This window comes from Gorilla gorilla, chromosome 4 (assembly GCF_029281585.2).
Source record: "Gorilla gorilla gorilla isolate KB3781 chromosome 4, NHGRI_mGorGor1-v2.1_pri, whole genome shotgun sequence".
NCBI lineage: Eukaryota > Metazoa > Chordata > Mammalia > Primates > Hominidae > Gorilla > Gorilla gorilla.
This window is the reverse complement of record NC_073228.2, coordinates 13,790,760-13,810,078: the sequence shown is the minus strand read 5'-3', so window position 1 is coordinate 13,810,078 and position 19,319 is coordinate 13,790,760. Positions and strand designations below refer to the sequence as shown.

At 55.8% G+C, this 19,319-nt stretch overlaps 2 protein-coding genes across 6 annotated transcripts; one reads left to right on the top strand and one right to left on the bottom strand.

Annotated features, from left to right (window-relative positions):
- Positions 1–609: 609 nt before the first annotated feature.
- SYNGR2 (synaptogyrin 2) lies at positions 610–4,788 on the top strand. Of its 4 annotated transcripts, none has more exons than XM_031011362.3 (4): positions 610–781; positions 2,886–3,123; positions 3,579–3,718; positions 3,808–4,788. In XM_031011362.3, the coding sequence occupies exons 1-4, from the start codon at positions 683–685 to the stop codon at positions 4,003–4,005; spliced, it is 675 nt and encodes a 224-aa protein (XP_030867222.1). In that variant the 5' UTR covers positions 610–682; the 3' UTR covers positions 4,006–4,788. The 4 variants fall into 4 exon arrangements, with proteins under 4 accessions (XP_030867222.1, XP_030867224.1, XP_030867221.2 ...); XM_031011363.3 differs by lacking the exon at positions 610–781 and adding an exon at positions 837–1,292; XM_031011364.3 differs by lacking the exon at positions 3,579–3,718 and having other exon boundaries at positions 613–781.
- A 1,383-nt stretch (positions 4,789–6,171) lies between these two features.
- TK1 (thymidine kinase 1) lies at positions 6,172–19,276 on the bottom strand. 2 transcript variants are annotated; one of them, XM_031011360.3, is made up of 7 exons: positions 18,963–19,276; positions 18,821–18,852; positions 17,132–17,242; positions 14,672–14,765; positions 7,619–7,708; positions 7,140–7,259; positions 6,172–7,031 (listed from the first exon to the last, which is right to left on the bottom strand). In XM_031011360.3, exons 1-7 carry the CDS (start codon positions 19,152–19,154, stop codon positions 6,840–6,842), a joined length of 831 nt encoding a protein of 276 aa, XP_030867220.1. In that variant the 5' UTR covers positions 19,155–19,276; the 3' UTR covers positions 6,172–6,839. The 2 variants fall into 2 exon arrangements, with proteins under 2 accessions (XP_030867220.1, XP_030867219.1); XM_031011359.3 differs by having other exon boundaries at positions 6,172–7,259; positions 18,963–19,238.
- Positions 19,277–19,319: the final 43 nt, after the last annotated feature.

The following is a 19,319-nucleotide window of genomic DNA, read 5'->3' as shown; positions in this document are numbered from 1 at the left end:
GGTTTCTCCATGTTGGTCAGGCTGGTCTCGAACTCCTGACCTCAGGTGATCCAACCGCCTCGGCCTCCCAAAGTGCTGGGATTACAGGTGTGAGCCACTGCTCCCGGCCTTGCACACCATCTTAAGTGTGACGCCACACTGCCCTTCACAGACTTGGGGCTCTGCCCAGACCAGGAGGAATGGGGAGGGGGTCTTTGACTCTACCCCAGGCTTAGCCCCAGAGAGGAGGAAAGAGTGGCAGGCCAGGCAGGGAGGGGCTCCAGGGTGTGGCCTGGGTTTTTCAGTGGGATGGGGGAGGGGTTGCTTATGAGCCTGGGTGGGTTCTTGGTAGGTGGTGGGCTTCCTAGAGGAGGCGGTGGGAGGGCAGGGGCAAAGAGGGTGAGCAGTCCTCCGTTCGTCCGTCTTCCTGGGGGACTCTCTGACCCTTTCTGGTCCGTGCTGCGGCCGGCGTGGCTCGGGGACTAGCCCCTCAACCCCAAGGTGGGGTGGACCCCGGTCCTCCACGGCCACAGCCCCTCCCCGCCGCTAGAAGCGCAGTCCCGCGGCTCGCCCGCCGCTCGCGAGGGCCGCACTTTGCCCTCGGTCCCTAGCGGCGCCTGGCCACGCCCCCGGCGGGTGGAGTCGGGCGGGGCGCCGGGCAGGTTCCTCAGCGTTCCGCGGCGGCGGCAGCGGCGACGGCGACATGGAGAGCGGGGCCTACGGCGCGGCCAAGGCGGGCGGCTCCTTCGACCTGCGGCGCTTCCTGACGCAGCCGCAGGTGGTGGCGCGCGCCGTGTGCTTGGTGAGCCCGGGGAGGGCGGGCCGAGGGCACCCTGGGGACCCCCCCCCCTCGTCGCCAGGCCCGGCGGGGCCCCTAGCCCACGAGCGCGACAGGTGGCGGCGGCCGCGTCCGGGGCCTGGCGGGGAGCGGGGCCGGCGTCCAGCGTCCCGGGCCCCGCCTTCCCGCCCTCCACTGTCTGTCCCGCTGTCCCCTCCCGGTCCCGGGTCCCGCCACCCACCCCACCCCCAGCCTCGCGCCCCGACGCGGGGTGTCCCGATCTCCGCAGGGAGCGGGCCCCTGCCTCGCTGGCAGTGGGAGGAGTTTGGGGGCAGCTCCCGGACAGGTGGCCCGCACGCCGCGACTCCCAGATTGGGGAGTTCACCGGGACGGGGTTTTCCGAAGCCACGTGGGGTAAGGGAGGGGGCGGGGGGCGACCCAACGCCCGGAAACAGGGTGTCCTTCCCACTCGGGGCAGGCCACGGGTCCGCTTTCCCACCCGAAGTTGAGGGACCCCAAGATGTACCCCCTCCCTGTAAGCTGGGCAATACCTCCAAAACCAGGTTTTGTGTGTGTGTGTGTGGGGGGGAGGGGGCCTGTTCTTGGACAGCCAGCCCTGAAAGCTGGAGGGGGTGGCATGAGGGGGCAGGCAGAGGTGGGCCTGCTGTGCCCAGACCATGCCTGGGCCTGGAGCTTCTGAGGTCCTCCAGGGCGCCCACACCAGCTCCCAGCCAGGCTGTGGGATCTGACCGCCTCTGTCCTGGGCTGTGTCCAAGAATCAGGTGCCCAGTGGGTCGGGATGGCAGTGCCAGGAGTCCTGGATGGGCACCCTGCTCCCATCATCCCGGAGATCCGGCTTCATCTCCATCTGGGGGCGGGGCCTGTGACTGCCAGCTCCAGAGCCCTATGGAGAGCTCCCTGGGACAACAGGGCAGGACTGGCAGGGGAGAGTCCCGGGGCCATCCCAGAGGGATCCTGATGCCCACAGACCTGTCCCACACCTGCTGAGGTGGAGTAGGCGTGGTGGTGGCCTTCAAGTTTAGGGAGGTGGTATGGGGCTCTTCCCAAGGGGCTGGAGCTCCCCTACATCCACCCTGGGTCCTCCAGGTGTCTGAGTTCAGAGCTGTATCCACAGGCCTGAGTTAGTCCCCTTGTAGTGCCCTGTGCATGCAGGGCCCTCTGTGGGGTGGGAGACAGACTGGGAGGGACCAGGATGCCACAGAGGCTGCAAGTCCTTGTGTGGAGAAAACTGGCCAGGCTGAACCAGGGAGGGTTACAGGGGTTCCAGGAGGTGAAGACACAGGGGCGCCGGCATGGCCTTCCCAAGAGGGCCTGTCCACCTTCACCAAGGTGTTCAGGCAGAGACTGGGCGCTGTAGAAGTGACTTGGGCTGAAGGTGACGGGGGATGGGTAGTCTTTGTGACTTGGCCTGTCTTGTTTAAACCTCTTTCAAGGTGAGGTTGGGCTGGGGATGGAAGGACTGCCCTTCATCCATCAGGTACCTAAGCAGAATGATTCCTGCAGGCAGGCCGATGGGGCAGGAGCAGCCCCTGCCTAGGAGGTCCCTGCCCATTCCCCACCCCTCCCTGGTCCAGGATTCCCAGGGGCAGGCCCCCTGGTGCCTGCAGATTCTCATCCTGGGGTGCATCAGGAAGCACTTTGCTCATCAGCTCACCTCCACAAGTTTGGAGGGGCTAAGATGTCAGCCTCCAAAAGGGGACAGCAGGCTGGGCGAGGTGGCTCATGCCTGTAATCCCAGCACTTTGGGAGGCCGAGGAGGGTGGATCACCTGAGGTCAGGAGTTCCAGACCAGCCTGGCCAACATGGTGAAACCCTATCTCTACTAAAAATACGGGTGTGGTGGAGGGCACCTGTAATCCCAGCTACTAGGGAGGCTGAAGCAGAATTGCTTGAACCCAGGAGGCAGAGCATGCAGTGAGCCGAGATCGCACTATTGCACTCCAGCCTGGGCAACAAGAGCAAGACTCCATCTCAAACAACAACAACAAAAACCCAAAAGGGGACAGCAGTGGTGGGAGAGGCCAGCATCTGTACACCCCATCAGGGTCCCCGCTGTGTGTGCCCCTCAGGCGGCCACCAGCCCTACCAGGTCCTCCCCTCCCGGCAGGTCTTCGCCTTGATCGTGTTCTCCTGCATCTATGGTGAGGGCTACAGCAATGCCCACGAGTCTAAGCAGATGTACTGCGTGTTCAACCGCAACGAGGATGCCTGCCGCTATGGCAGTGCCATCGGGGTGCTGGCCTTCCTGGCCTCGGCCTTCTTCTTGGTGGTCGACGCGTATTTCCCCCAGATCAGCAACGCCACTGACCGCAAGTACCTGGTCATTGGTGACCTGCTCTTCTCAGGTATCTGCCTGTAGCACCTCCATTTGATCTTGGGGGAGGCATTAACTCTAGGGTTCCGCAGCTGGGAGGGTCTCGGCCTCTCTGGGAGGGGCAGGGAGCAGCTCACTCCTCCAGGGCATTTTTAGGAAAGGGTTTTCAGCTCGTGTTTCTCCTTGCTTGAATGGCACCAGCCCTGCCTGGGGTAGCTAGAAGCTGAGTGGACCTGCAGCACACCCGAACAGACGGGCTTTGCCTCTGCCCCTTTTGTCCCATAGGCTGTCTGCTGTGACCCACCCTGCCAAGGCCCAAGTGTGGGGGACTTTGGAGGTGGATCCCGGCCCGGCTTCCAAGTCCTCCCCTCCATAGTGTGGAGACTCCCCCGGGAAGTCCCTGCCCTACCTGCCCGCGTCCCCTCCCAGAGTCCTGGAAAGCCCCTCCCTTTCCATGGAACTGACGCTTCACCCGTCCTCCCCCAGCTCTCTGGACCTTCCTGTGGTTTGTTGGTTTCTGCTTCCTCACCAACCAGTGGGCGGTCACCAACCCGAAGGACGTGCTGGTGGGGGCCGACTCTGCGAGGGCAGCCATCACCTTCAGCTTCTTTTCCATCTTCTCCTGGGTAGGATGGCCAGGGGCCGGTTCTTTGGTAAAGGGTGGTGGAGGGTGGGGTCCCCCACCCACCTGTACCCTGCTGTGCTCCCCCTGCAGGGTGTGCTGGCCTCCCTGGCCTACCAGCGCTACAAGGCTGGCGTGGACGACTTCATCCAGAACTACGTTGACCCCACTCCGGACCCCAACACTGGCTATGCCTCCTACCCAGGTGCATCTGTGGACAACTACCAACAGCCACCCTTCACCCAGAATGCGGAGACCACCGAGGGCTACCAGCCGCCCCCTGTGTACTGAGTGGCGGTTAGGGTGGGAAGGGGGACAGAGAGGGCCCTCCCCGCTGTCCTGGACTTTCCCATGAGCCTCCTGGAACTGCCAGCCCCTCTTTCACCTGTTCCATCCTGTGCAGCTGACACACAGCTAAGGAGCCTCACAGCCCAGCGGGGGCTGGCAGAGCCAGACTTCAAGTGCCTGTGCCCAGAGGGCTTCAGTCAGCCGCTCACTCCTCCAGGGCACTTTTAGGAAAGGGTTTTTAGCTAGTGTTTTTCCTTGCTTTTAATGACCCCAGCCCTGCCTGGAGTGGCTAGAAGCCAGCAGGCACCCATGTGCTACTGACAAGTGCCTCAGCTTCCCCCCGGCCCGGGTCAGGCCGTGGGAGCCGCTATTATCTGCGTTCTCTGCCAAAGACTCGTGGGGGCCCTCACACCTGCCCTGTGCAGCGGAGCCGGACCAGGCTCTTGTGTCCTCACTCAGGTTTGCTTCCCCTGTGCCCACTGCTGTATGATCTGGGGGCCACCACCCTGTGCTGGTGGCCTCTGGGCTGCTTCCCATGGTGTGAGGGCGGGGCTGGTGCTCATGGCACTTCCTCCTTGCTCCCACCCCTGGCAGCAGGGAAGGGCTTTGCCTGACAACACCCAGCTTTATGTAAATATTCTGCAGTTGTTACTTAGGAAGCCTGGGGAGGGCAGGGGTGCCCCATGGCTCCCAGACTCTGTCTGTGCCCAGTGTATTATAAAATCGTGGGGGAGATGCCCGGCCCTGGGATGCTGTTTGGAGACGGAATAAATGTTTTCTCATTCAGTCTCCAGTCATTGGTTGAGCCACAGCCTAGGGGTTGGAGGAAGACTCCACTCTGGGTACACCCTTAGGGGCTGGCTTTATGGAACTTGTATTTTGAACAAGGCAGTGGCAGTCCGCCCCCTCCAGCCTGCCTGGCTGGCCCCCTTCCCTTTATCTGGGGTCGCATTCCACACAAGCCTTTCATCAACATCTTAAAATAGTAACTGTGCTCAGCTTGTAAACAAGATGATTTTTCTGGCCTGCAGTGCCAGGGTCCTGCTGCTCCCTTCCTAGAGTTGGGGTGGGGGTACCTGGGAGTTGTCGGTGAATGCCCCTTTCCCTCTTGGCCCTTTCTTAGCACTGAATAGGGGTACCATAGGTAAGACCAGGTTTCTACCTTCCTCCAGGGTCAGCACCTCTGGAGCCTTCCTGGGACACGGCCTTGGCCGTCCAGCCCGCCCCTCGGAGATTAGGCCCATCTCTAGAAGAGCTCAGGGCCCTAAAGCAACTTCTGGCTTCTTCTTTTGAGCAATGGCAGAGGGAGCTGTCATCGGCAAGTCCCGATTGTTTAAAAATCCCCAGTACGAACTAACAGGGCACTGCTCCCAGCCTCACCTGATGGCTTTGGCTTGGGACACATCACCAGCGAAGGGGAGAGGGAGGCTGGGGAGGCCCTGGGAGCGGTGACCCTGCCTGCGCAGGACACACCTTACCCCAGCGATGCTTGCCCCCAAGTGAGCTGCCAACAGCCCATCTCTGAGGCACAGCTGAGAGATGTCTTGCCTCCTGTATTACCAAGAGTTTGTTTCACAAACAAAACCTGACCTCACAGGCCCAGCAGGCAGGACAGTGCCTCGTCCTTCCAACTGGGCCCCGGGCTCCTCTGTACACCCATTTTTGTCCTGATACTGGCCCAGACAGGAAGGCAGATGATGTTCCGCTTAGGACACACCCCATGATCATTTCTCAGTTCAAGGGTTGTGGTTAAGAGATCAGTATTACTACAGAAAGATCTGGGGGCCAGGTGCAGTGCCTCACGCCTGTAATCCCAGCACTTTGGGAGGCCGAGGCAGGTGGATCACTTGAGGCCAGGAGTTCAAGACCAGCCTGGCCAACATGGTGAAAATTCGTCTCTACTAAAAATACAAAAATTAGCCAGGTGTGGTGGTACACGCCTGTAATACCGGCTACTTGGGAGGCTGACGGGAGAATCACTTCAACTGGGGAAGCAGAGGCTGCAGTGAGCAGGGATTGTGTCACTGCACTCCAGCCTGGGCGACAGAGACCCTGTCTCAAAACAAAAGAAAAAAGATCTAGAAGAAAATCCCCACCCAAATCAAGTCGGAGCTGTCCACGAGACCCAGGGAAACCCAGGTGAAAGAGAAATGTGCGTCCACCAACCGGTGAATTTTCAATTAGTTAATTTCATACGCTACAGCAGAGGCGTGGACCCTGCCCTCTTCACACTTGAAGAGATAAGCCCCTGGGATCCAAGTCCCAGCAAGGTTGGTGCCACCCATCTTGGTGAAAGATGCTGTTGTTCCTGTGGAAACCATCACCAGAGGTAGGAAGGGCTTTGAGCCCAAAAGGAAACAAGAGGGCGTGAATCCAGGCCATCCTCAGGGGAGGGCGGGAGCCCATCCCAGGCAGAGAGGCCTAAGCCTCAGTGTGGCCCAAGGCTCAAAGGTGCTGGCACAGGCTTCCCAGGGAGAACAGAAACTCAGCAGTGAAAGCCACAGAGGGGAAGAAGCAGGCTGATGTCAACAGCGTGGGGCTCTGTCCCTCACCCCAAGGAGAGGGAGTGTGCCAGATCCCAGACCACCAAGCGGGGCCAGCTCCAGCCTGGGCGATCGTCCCAGCAGCTGAGAGGGAAGCTTTAAGCAGGCCAGTGGGTAGGAGAGGAGGGAGCATGCGGCAGGTGGGGCAGCCACGCAAAGGAGACTTCCCAGAAGGCCAAGGTGTGGTCACCCTCCACACCTCCCGACTTCCTCCTGGAGTGGATGGGCAGCATGCAGGGCAGCGTCCAGTAGGCGGCAGTGGCAGGAAGGGAGCGGGCGGCCCTCGCAGGCCCCTCAGTTGGCGGGGCTGCATTGCAGAATCTGCTGTGGGGCAAAGAGCTTCCTGGCAGCCATGGCTTCCCCTGGCTTTCCTGGCACTGGGCAGTTCTCTTTGTTGTCCGGCCCGGCAGGCTGGCCCGAGGCCTTCTTGAAGTAGCAGAGCCGACACACGGAGTGGTACTTGTCTGCTCCCCCAATCACCTCGACCTGGCCGCAGGGACAGGGGATGGGTGAAGGGCCAGGACAGGAAGGAGGCAGAGCCATACCCCCACCCCGCCGGCCCGCAGGGAAGGCAGGGAAGGCAGGTGGAGCTACCTCCTTCTCTGTGCCGAGCCTCTTGGTGTAGGCGGCTTCCCGGAAGCACTCCATGCACACCGCCGTCAGCTTCACCACGCTCTCGGCCAGCGGCACCAGGTTCAGGATGGCCCCAAATGGCTGCGCTCCCATGGAAAGACAGAGGGCGCTCAGCTACCTTACCAGGTGGGTTTTTCTTTTAAACCCTCTGATTCACAAGCACTGAAGCCAGGAGAGTTTGCTCTGACCTTAGTCCTTCCCCCCACCCCCAGAGCACCATGCCCAGCTCTGTCCCTTTGCCAATTCAAAGCACCTGCCACAACAGATGGCACGCAGTCTGCACAGACCATGGAGTCCCTCGGCTCAGCCAAGGCCTGAGCAGCTCGGCCATACCCCTGTGGTGGCTGAGCCCTGGTCACCCAGAGCTGGTGTCTCTGTGCCCACCCAGAAGCCTCTTGCCCTCCTCGATCCCAGCTCCAGACCTGGATCAAACGCCTTACCTTCCTCTGGAAGGTCCCATCCAGTGCAGCCACAATTACAGTCTTCCCGGCATTGGCCATGGCCTCGCAGAACTCCACGATGTCAGGGAACTGGAAAGGGCACGTGGAGAAAGAGCGTGATAGCTTCCACCCCAGCAGCAGCTCCCTGGAGCCCCAGCGAAGACGCTGCCAGATCTGACAACTCCGGCCATTTGGCCCGGAGCAACTCTTAATTCTCCCACGAGGCTCCCCAGGCCAGGGGACTGTGTCCATCTGCACGCCCCCCAGCAGACGACAGGCACATACACAACTGCGCAGCCCCTTCCCCCTGCAGCCAGCTTCCGCTCCAAGTCCAGGTACCCAGGACTCAGCACCGGACTTCCACACCAGCTGTGCTGTTTAACACTGCAGTGGCCAAAGGCCTGCTGCCTTGGGCTCGGACACCGCTGTTCGTTGGACCCATTATCTGTGTGACCTTGGCAATGAATTAACGTCTCTGAACCTGTTTCCTTTTCCTTAAGAGCAAGGAAGGTCCTGTTGTTTAAGGATGGAAGGCCCAAAGTTATATACATGCTCTTCAGTGAATAGGTGGGCGCTTTGTGCTCTTGCCTCCCCCGTTTTAAACAGGTAATGTGCCTTGAGAAGGGGCGGGGGTCCTACTGGCCATTTACAGAGCAGGATGACACAGCACAGCCTTCTAAATTCAGGGCCTGCACAGAGCACATTTACTGTGTAAATCAAACTTCACTTTGGCCCAGGGAGAAGCTGAAACTCTGGCAAGTGCTCTGGTGATTCTCATCAATCAATCATATCACTCTTAGCTGGTTGAGTTCATATGTCCAGACTGGCCTTTGGGTTGGGTGAAGCAGGGATGTCCTTGTCCTTGGGTGCAGGGTCTCTCTCCCAGGGCCACTCAGGCTTTCTCAGCCCAGGTACTGAGGTTTGAGGTTATTGAGACGTGAGGGCTTAGCAAGGTGAGGACTAAGGGGTGGCTCGAAAAATTCCAGTGAGATCCAAGCAAAGCCCAACGTGACTGATGGCGCTCAGCTGACTGCAGGGGTCTCTAGAGAAGGAAACCCAGAGACTCCAGCACGCCAGGGCCCCTCCCCACCATGTACTCGTTCCCTCTTTTTCTCTGAGGACTCATGACATGTCACGAAAACGCAGCTCCCAGCCGGCAAGGAGCTGTGGGCCAGCACACCTCCTGCGCCAGGGGCGCGCCCCCTGGAGGGCTGACGCTGCCATCGCTGCCATTTGAGGCTGGATCTCGCTGTGTCCTGTGCACGGTAGGGTGTTGGGCTGCGTCCCTCGCCCCCACCCATTAGATAGATGCCAGGAACATGCCTCCCACCCCCCAGCTGCGACAAAATTGTTTCTAGTTGTTGTGAGATGTCCCCTGGGTGGGAATGGAGAGGGGAAGAACCCTCCTGAGTTGAGAACCTTGCTCCTTCACCCTCCACATGAGGGTAGAAGGCAGACCCCAGACTCTCCTGCATCAGGGTTTCAGGACGAAGGTCCTCAGCCCCCACTCACTCCACCTCTTGACCAACCTCAGGCTGAGGTCCATAGTCAAAGAGCTTGGTTCTTCCACCCGGCACTTCCTCACCCGTCCAGCACTTCCAGCGATCTGCCTGCCTCAGCCTCCCAAAGTGCTGGGATCACAGACATGAGCCTCTGTGCCGGACCCTAACTTTTCCTTATTATAGATTGCATGTCTCTAACCTGAAAGGCTCCAAAATCTGAAACTTTTTGAGCGCCCACAAGTGGAAAATTCCACACCTGACCTCATGGGACAGGTCACAGTCAAAAACTGTGGCTCATGCCCAAATTACTAAATATATAAAATTACCCTCAGGCTGTGTGCCTAAGATGTCTATAAAACATAAACGGATTTTGTGTTTACACTTGGGGCTCATTCCCAAGGTCTCATTATATTATGAACATGCAAATATTCGAAAACCTGAAATCCGAAACACTTCTGGTCCCAGGCATTTAGGTTAAGGAATACTCAGCCTGTATTACTTGTGTAGTAGAACAGAAAACACAAAAAGGTCTATTTTTTTTTTTTTTTTGAGACGGAGTCTCGCTCTGTCGCCCAGGCTGGAGTGCAGTGGCGTGATCTTGGCTCACTGCAAGCTCCGCCTCCCGGGTTCACGCCACTCTCCTGCCTCAGCCTCCCGAGTAGCTGAGACTACAGGTGCCCGCCACCACGCCTGGCTAATTTTTTTGTATTTTCAGCAGAGACGGGGTTTCACCGTGTTAGCCAGGATGGTCTCGATCTCCTGACCTCGTGATTCACCCACCTCAGCCTCCCAAAGTGTTGGGATTACAGGTGTGAGCCACTGCGCCTGGCCTTGTCTATTTTTTTTGAGACAGAGTCTTGCTCTGTCATCCAGGCTGGAGTGCAGTGGCATAATCTTGGCTCACTGCAACCTCTGCCTCCCAGGTTCAAGCAATTCTTGTGCCTCTGCCTCCCAAGTAGCTGGAATTACAGGTGTGTGCCACCACGCTTGGCTAATTTTTGTATTTTTAGTAGAGATGGGGTTTCACAATGTTGGCCTGGCTGATCTCAAACTCCTGACCTCAAGTGATCCGCCCGCCTAGGCCTTCCAAAGTGCTGGGATTACAGGTGTGAGCCACCGTGCCCAGCCAGAAAAAAAGTTTAAAAAAATAAATCAGAGCTCCTACTATTGCCAAGCGACCCTGCAAGCCCACCACACACTGTGCAGCTGTTGATGCAAGGGTGCCCACCCACCACCAGCATCTGAAGCACAGCACCCCCAGCTAGGAGCTTCAGGTTTTCCAGAGATTTCCAGGTGAATCTCTCCTGGATGCCAACAGTTTCTACAGAGCAGTGTGAGCACCTGTGTGTCTCGCCCGGGGTACAAAGTAGCACAGAAGCTTCTGACCCAGGGCCTTCCTCAGGATGGCATGGTGGCTACTCTGTGAAAGGCTTTCCCTGCTGACCCAGAAAACGGGAACAAGGCAGGTTAGGCTGGGCTTCATCCACTGTCCACGTAGACAATGAAGGAGCGAAGGACAGTCCTTCTGCTGGGTCCCATGCTAGGAACCCCTCTCCTCGATCTAGAACTGCTTGCAATGGGAAGACCCTGAACTTCTTTTGTTTTGTTTTGGTTTGTTTTGAGACTGAGTTTTGCTCTTGTTGTCGCCCAGGCTTGGAGTGCAATGGGGCGATCTTGGCTCACCTCAACCTTCGCCTACCGGGTTCAAGCGATTCTCCTGCCTCAGCCTCCCAAGTAGCTGGGATTACAGGTATGCACCACCACGCCTGGCTAATTTTTGTATTTTTAGTAGAGATGGAGTGTCTCCATGTTGGTCAGGCTGGTGACCCAGAACCTCTTGAAGAGAACAAGGGCACACAGAGGCCAGGGCAGAATGCTGATGTCTGGGTAGGGTGTAATAAATACTCACTGAATGAACTCAAGTTTTACTTGCTGGCCAGGGAGGAAGTAGACCGAGAAATCCCTCCTATAGGCTGAACAGGGGACAGGACTTAATACGCTGGCTCCTGACTCAGGGCATTTGGATGTCGAGGAAGGAGAAGGGAAAGGTTTCTGCCTCGGGGGTCTGGGTCAGCCTCTGTCAACAAGGTTTACGCAGAGCCAGGAGAACAGAGCTATTGAACAACTCACAGCGGCAGGTCTGAAGGAGGGAGAGCCTTGCCAAAGCTGAAGCTTCCTTGTTCTGAGAGGGCCATGTCCCCAGAGCTAATGCAAAATCCCTGGATGCATTCTGAGGCCACAGTTTGGGAGCAAAAGAGAGCTGCAGCCCTATTCCCAGCCTGGGCTCAGTTTCTCCCCGGGAGTCCCTCAACCACGGGGCAGCAACAACGACGTCTCCACGTACGCAGAGGCATGGGGGTGCTCAGGGGCACACCTCTGAAGGTCAGAAACGGAATGGCCATACCCAAGCGGGGAGGAGATGCCAGCTGCCGGGTGGTCGGGAACCCAGAGTGGACACTGGCAGCCTCAACTCCACAGGGCAGATGCCCCGCACAGGGGAAGGGACCCGTCAGCCTCCCCATGGGAATGGAATTTGCAGCTGTGACTCATACAGAATGTTGGGCAAGAACAGAACCAGGAAGGCAGGACTGGCCTTTTAGGGGGACAGGCCCTGTGACGTCCGGGCAGGGTATTCAGGCCAGAGCGGCCTGGCTCTGTGCTGGGAGGCAGGGCGGGTAGAGAACTCGAAGCACTCACCAAACAAACGCATTTATTCTTCCTCCAGGGTATAGAACTAGACTAAGTGTGGCCAGGCGTGGTGGCTCACGCCCGTAATCCCAGTACTTTGGGAGGCTGAGGCAGGCGGATCACCTGAGGTTAGGAGTTCCAGACCAGCCTGGTCAACATGATGAAACTCCGTCTCTACTAAAAATACAAAAGATTAGCTGGGCATGGTGGCAGGAGCCTGTAATCCCAGCTACTCGGGAGGCTGAGGCGGGAGAATCACTTGAACCTGGGAGATGGAGGTTATAGTGAGCCGAGACTGCGCCACTGCACTCCAGCCTGGGCCACAGAGCAAGACTGTTTTTAAAAACAAACAAAAAAAGAACTGGACTAAGTATACTAAACGTATAGGTGGCCCTGTGCCCAGGTTCTAGTCTTTGAAAGATCAGCAGAAGTGACGTTTGCAGCTTCTGGTCAGGCCCATGAAAACCTCACACTCAGGGGCTCCGCCACGTCTCTCCCCTTCCCTGTCTGTATACAGCCAGCCAGGGCGACCTAAGCCGCCTCGTGGGCGGCCTCCCCATCAACCGGACTAGAACCACGTAGGGGTCTGTGAGCGAGAAATAAATTCCTGTCATGTTTATATCAAACCACCACATTGTGTACTTTGAGGCAACCCTAAAAGTACCTAAGAGGTCAAGTCTGCTAAACCCCTTGGAGAGAGTTTCAGTTTTGTTCTTTGTGATAAACTAACAAAAATAAAATCTCCAAAGCAGAGGAAAGAAAACTAAGATAACAGAAAATAACCCAGAAACTCAACCACAGAATGTGTTCCTGAGGAAATAGAAAAATCTGGAAAAGTCTAAGAAAAGATTTTCAGAAACATAATGGAAGGAACAGCATAAATTTAAAAATAACCCAACAGTAACTTGTCAAACAAAACGGAGCATGATGAATTAGAGCAGCAGATGTAAAAATAGTCACTGAAACAAAACACACTCTGGAAGATGGAACCCAGAACACCTCAGAGAGGGATGAGGAGAGAAATACCTGAAGTGATAATGGCTTCATTCCTTCCCAGAAATGAAAAGGCACACCAGCTATAAAGCAGGATAAATGAAACAAAGCTTCCCCTACACACATTGTGCTGAGAGAGAACAGATAGAATACCGGACCAGAGGTAACATTAGAGAGATGGCGGCCTTCCTCTGAGCAAAAACACAATGACCAGCGCTGCTACTTTTCAAAGCAACAAGATCAAGACCAGGCGTGGTGGCTCACGCCTGTAATCCCAGCACTTTGGGAGCTGAGGCATGCGGATCACCTGAGGTCAGGAGTTCCAGACCAGCTGGCCAACATGGTGAAACCCCATCTCTGTTAAAAATACATAAATGAGCTAGGCATGGTGGCACGCACCTGTGATCCCAGCTACCTGGAAGGATGAGGCAGAACTGCTTGAACCCAAAAGGCGGAGGTTGCTGTGAGCTAAGATCACATCACTCCACTCCAGCCAGGGCAACAGAGCAAGACTCCATCTCAAAAAAAATAAAAATAAAAAAGGCCGGGCATGGCGGCTCATGCCTGTAATTCCAACACTTTGGGAAGCCAAGGCGGGTGGATCACCTGAGGTCAGGAGTTCAAGACCAGCCTAGCCAACATGGTGAATCCTTGTCTCTACAAAAATTAGCCAGGCATGATGGTGGGTGCCTGTAATCCCACCTACTTGGGAGGCGAGGTGGGAGAATCGCTTGAATGCGGGTGGCAGAGGTTGCAGTGAGCCGAGATCACGCCATTGCACTCCAGCCTGGGCGACAGAGTAAGACTCCGTCTCAAAAAAAAAAAAAAAACCCAAACCCACACAAGATCAACCTACCTCTTGCTGCCCAGCTTAAACTAGATGACAAAAGAAAGATTTCCATACAAAGACTGGCAGCTTCCCATCTATACCTCCTGGCTGCAAAAACTACTAAAAAATGTACTTCAACAACAAGAAAATAAACGTATAAGAAACAAGCAAAAGGAACCATGAGGCAAACCAAATATTACTCCCCACCTCCCCCTTTTTTTTTTGAGACAGGGTCTGGCCTTGTCGCCCGGGCTGGAGTGCAGTGGTGCTATCACCACTCACTGCAGCCTCGACCTCCCAGGCTCCATCCTTCTGCCTCAGCCTCCTGAGTAGCAGGGACCACAGGTGTGCACTGCTATGACTGGCTAATTTTTTTTTTTTTTGGTAGAGATGGGGTTTTACTATGTTGCCCAGGTGAGTCTCCAACTCCTGGGCTCAAGTGATCTGTCCACCTTGGCCTCCCACAGGCTGAGATTACAGGTGTGAGTCACTGCATCTTGCCAGTAAATAGATATATGTATTTTTAAAAAGGTACAATGGCCAGGTGTGGTAGCTCACGCCTGTAATCCCAGCACTTTGGGAGTTCAAGGGGGGCGGATCACCTGAGGTTGGGAGTTTGAGACCAGCTTGACCAACATGGAGAAACCCCATCTCTACTAAAAATATAAAATTAGCTGGGCGTGGTGGCGCATGCCTGTAATCCCAGCTACTCGGGAGGCTGAGACAGGAGAGAATTGCTTGAACCCAGGAAGCAAAGTTTGCGGTGAGATTGTGCCATTGCACTCCCGCCTGGGCAACAAGAGCAAAACTCCGTCTCAAAAAAAAAAAAAAAAAAAAAAAAAGTAAAATGAATCCTACAAGACTATGACACTATGACAGGGAAACTAGAAAGGGGCCTTCAGAGGGTATTCCAACACTAGTTGTAGCTATTTAACCTTGTTATTTTACTAAAAGATCAGATAACTTCCAAGTCAGCGAGGGAAAACGGGAGGACAGAGCGGGAGCTGGCAGGAAGAGTGATGCCAAGACAAGCCAACTTACAAACTGCCCCTCGTCGATGCCTATGACAGCCACGCCCAGGGCCTCCTGGGCCACGTCTCGGAGCAGGCAGGCAGGCAGCGCCTCCATGGTGTTCCTGAGAAGAGAAAGCCAGAGCGTGAGCAGGGCCAGGGAGGCCAGAAGCCACAATGCAGGGGCCAGGGAATGGCACTGTCGTGACCACCCGCTACCTGCAAAGCAGGCTCAGTGTTCACCCAGCCGGGCTTTGAGAAGTTAGCACCTATGGGAAAGGCCCTCGTCCAGAAAACCAGTTATTTATTTTTTATGAAACAGAGTCTTGCTCTGTCACCCAGGCTGGAGTGCAGTGGCGCCATGTCGGCTCGCTGCAATCTCTACCTCCCAATTCTCAAGGGGCTCAAGCGATTCTCCCACCTCAGCCACAAGAGTAGCTGGGACTACTGGCACACACCATCACACCCAGCTAATTTTTGTATTTTTAGCAGACATGGGGTTTCACCATGTTGGCCAGGCTGGTCTCAGACTCCTAACTTTTAAGTGATCCACCCGCCTTAGCCTCCCAGAGGAAAACCAGTTATTTATACAAGCCACTTCACTTGATGCTTTGGATTAGAAATTAGTAATGTCCAGTATAAAGCTCAATGAGACTAAAAACTCTTCCACTGTTCAGGAGCTGGGGCAGACTAGGCCAACTTCATCAGGTACCAGGGCCCATGATACCATTAGGGGCCAGCCAAATGTTTCCTTTTAAAATTCAGAAGAATGAATAACTAGAACGGGGCCTGGGTTATATTTGTCTTTATATTAATTATGTTGCAAAACATAAATTTTTAAAATCCCGTATTCTGGCCAGACACAGCAGCTCATGCCCGTAATCTTAGGGGAGGCCAAGACGGGAGGATCACTTGAACTCAGGAGTTCGAGACCAGCCTGGGTAACACAGTGAGACACTGTGTGACAAAAAATGTAAAAATTAACTGGGTGTGGTGGTGTGCGCCTGTAGTCCCACCTGCTCAGGGGGCTGAGGTGGGACGATCACTTGAGCCCGAGGGTTTGGGGTCACGTAACAGTAAGCTATGATTGAGCCACTGCACTCCAGCCTGGGTGACAGAGAGAGACCCTGTCTCAAAAACAAACAACAAACAAACAAAAAAACATACTTTACAACTATTGTTTCGTTATTACCTTGCTATAATCCTACTTCGAGTTCTGGAAAGAATGTGTGAAACTGTATTTTGGGCATTTTAAATTCCCTCTTCCCTCCCTAAACAGAGAAAGACAAAGTGAGGGCAGGTGGGAGGCCAGGTGTGCCCCTGCAAGGGCAGCCTCTCGAGCCATCAATGCTGCTGGCCCAGCCTTGGCCTCTGTGGCCCGTGTTAGAGATGACTTGTGACACACGGGCAGAACTCATATTTAATCCCGGATCTGACTGACTCCAGAAGTTGTACTTCCAACAGCTGGAACGAAGTGACCTCCTCTGCTTTCCCTGTCCCCGCCAGGTGTAACACCACCCTGTGCCGTGGACATCGCATCTTAGGAATGAGAAAGCAAATTTGGAAAAGTAAATGACCTACATCAGACAGCATGGTCAGGAAGTGCGGTTAAATTCCCACACGCAACTCCAAGCCCCAAGCACCCTTCACTCCACCACCATCTGGCTTCAGGAGCCCCTCAGCTCCCACCAAAGGCCACACGCCGGGTGGATCTGTTCTCTGCACAGCCATAGCAACTCTCGGATACAGCTCCCAGCCAGGGCTCTGAGGCCGAAGCCCTATAATGTGTGGCACAGCATGGCTTTGCCACTGGGTGCCCAGGTGGACAAGTCCAGAGGACCAAGCAAAGCGTCTCAGGCTCAGAAACATCACGCCCACATCTGCTGCCAAGGAAGTGAATTTAACTCCCAAACTGAGGTTGCAGGCGGAAATGTCCAGCGAGCTCAAACAGCTACATATAAAACAGGGAAGCGTGAAGGCTGCCAGGTGACGGGGAGCCAGCCAACAACGGACAACTAAAAAATTAAACAAAAATCAACGTGCAGGCCAAACCAAACCAGTCTGCAGCCTGTGTGAAGCTGAAACCCTATGGCAGAGTTTCTGAACACTGGCAGGCTCCTGACATTTGGGGCCAGCTCGTTCTTGCATGGGGGCCGTCCTCTGCACCATAGGACCCTTAGCAGCAGTATCCCTGACCTCTACACGTTAAAGCCCAAAAGCATCCCCTCCCCCCTCCAGTTGCAACAACTAGAAATGTCTTCAAACATTGTCAAATGGACCCTGGCGGCAAAATCACCCTCAGTGGAGAACCACTGACTCCAGCCCAGGGAGTGGAGAGTGTGCGCTACCTTGCCAAGCGCCTTGGAAAGTGTGCTGACTTGAATCATTCAATGTCCAAATGATTAACCATCCCCATTAAAGAGAGTCCTAACAGTGTGTCCTGTGCCTTGTGATTTTCCACTGGACAGGACTGCACGGGGCAGGGACTGACCGGTCATGTGTGCAGAAGCTGCTGCTGTAGCGAGTGTCTTTGGCATACTTGATCACCAGGCACTTGTACTGAGCAATCTGGAAGCGACGGACGCGTCTCATCAACTCTGTGCTGCAAGAGGAGAGAGGGTCAGGTGAGGTCCACAGCGGGAGGAGTGGGAGAAGGAGACCCCTCCCCAACAAGCCTGGCTCCTCATTGTCCCTAGTGGTATGCAGACTGAGCCCACCACAGCCAGAAAAGAGCAGGGCAGAGCAGGCAGGGTATAATATCCCTACAAAGAGGGTTGGAAGTCAGAATTCTCTATGGGGAAGAGGTCCAGGAATGGTACTCAGGTGGTCCCAGGAAGTGTGGGAGGAGTAACCTTCTCCAGGATGTAGTGGGGAAGGCAGAAGCAAAGGCTACATGTAGAGGGGACCTGCGACTGCATTCCAAAGTAACCTCATCCCAGAGTTGTTCCCAGAGTTCAGAGTTTTTCTTTCTTTCTTTCTTTTTGGGGTGGAGTCTCGCTCTGTTGCCTAGGTTAGAGTGCAGTGGAGCGATCTCAGCTCACTGCAACCCCTGCCTTCCGGGTTCAAGAGATTCTCCTGCCTCAACCTCCCGAGTAGCTGGGATTACAGGAGCCTGCCACCATGCCCAGATAATTTTTGTTTTTTTTTTCAGTAGAGATGGGGTTTCACCATGTTGACCAGGGTGGTCTCAAACTCCTAACCTCAAGTGATCAACACACCTCAGCCTTCCAAAGTGCTGGGATTAAAGGCGTGGGCCACCGCACCTGGCATACAGCTTTTCTAAATTAATTTCAGAAAGTCTTTGTGTGCAGCGTCAAAAGCACTTGCTTCTGGGTCCAAGAAGTCCAACTCTGAGCCGCATCTTCCTGAGCAAGGGGTTTGAGCTGAAGTGATCCCCAGGGCCATAAAAGACTGTTGGGGCAGGGCATGGTGGCTAACATCTGTAATCCCAGCACTTTGGGATGCTGAAGTAGGAGGATTGCTTGAGACCAGGAGCTCAAGACCAGCTTGGGCAACATAGCAAGACCCCAGCTCTACAAAAATAAAATAAAATTAGCTGGGTGGGGGTTGGGGGGGTGCACGCCTGTAGTCCCAGCTACTTGGGAGGCTGAGGTGAGAGAATTGCTTGAGCCCAGGAGTTTGAGACCAGCCTGGGCAACATAGCAAGATCCTACCTCTACAAGAACAAAAACAAAACAAAAAGAATGGTGCGTGGGTAGTTTACTCAAGAAACTCACTAGCCCCACCCGGGTCAGGGAATGGTCCTATCACCTCAGGAGAGCAGAGGCTCCACGGCTTCAGACTCCTTGGTTTAGAAAGCGACTGCGTTTCCTTGGCCTTATAAGGAAACAGCCACATTGAATAGGGGTGTACAAAAAGGCCTGGCCTGCAGTGGACACAACTGGTTGCCACCTTCTCAGAGGACTTGGTGAGGAAGACAGCTAAGCTGTAAGCAGCTGTCACCAGCTCCAGGAGGGAGTGGCGTCCACACAGGACGAGGGGCTTGGCCTGGGCAGAAGAGGGCGGAGACTTCCTCCTGGACTGAATTCAAGGGAGGAGGAGCATCCCGGGCGGGAGCTGTAGGAGGCTGTGCTGGTCCTTCTAGGGGAAGGGAAGGGAAGGGACAAGGGGTCCCCGGAGAAGAGGAAGGAGCTCCACCCCAGCCCCGCGAAGCCATTACCTTTTTCCTGAGAACATCGGCCCGAGAATCACCTAGGAGAGAAGGTGAGGTCATTTGAGGGCCCGCCCTGCGCGGATGCCTGGACACAGGCTATCACCACGACCCCCTCATCCCCAGCCACGCGCAGGGCTGGCCCCCGCACCTGGATCTGCCCCCGGGTCTTGCTGGGGGAGCCGGGCAGCACAGTGGGCAGGTTAATGCAGCTCATTGCGCCTCCGGGAAGTTCACGAACCCGAGTACTCTCCACGGCCGTCCCGCAGTAAGCCCCTGGTTCCCGCGCCGACGGCTTTAAACCACGGCGTGCTGGCCAATCACGAGCCGGCCCCGCCGCCATGGGGCCAATCAGCGCCCGGCCGCTGACCTGGCGGGAGATTTGGCCGTAGCCCGCCCCCTCGTGGGAGGAATCCGGGACGTGCGCCCAGGGACTGGGAGGGCCTGGAAATCAGGGCGATGGACGTGGCTTATCGGGGTGGGGCCTGGTCTGAGCCCCGCCTCGGTC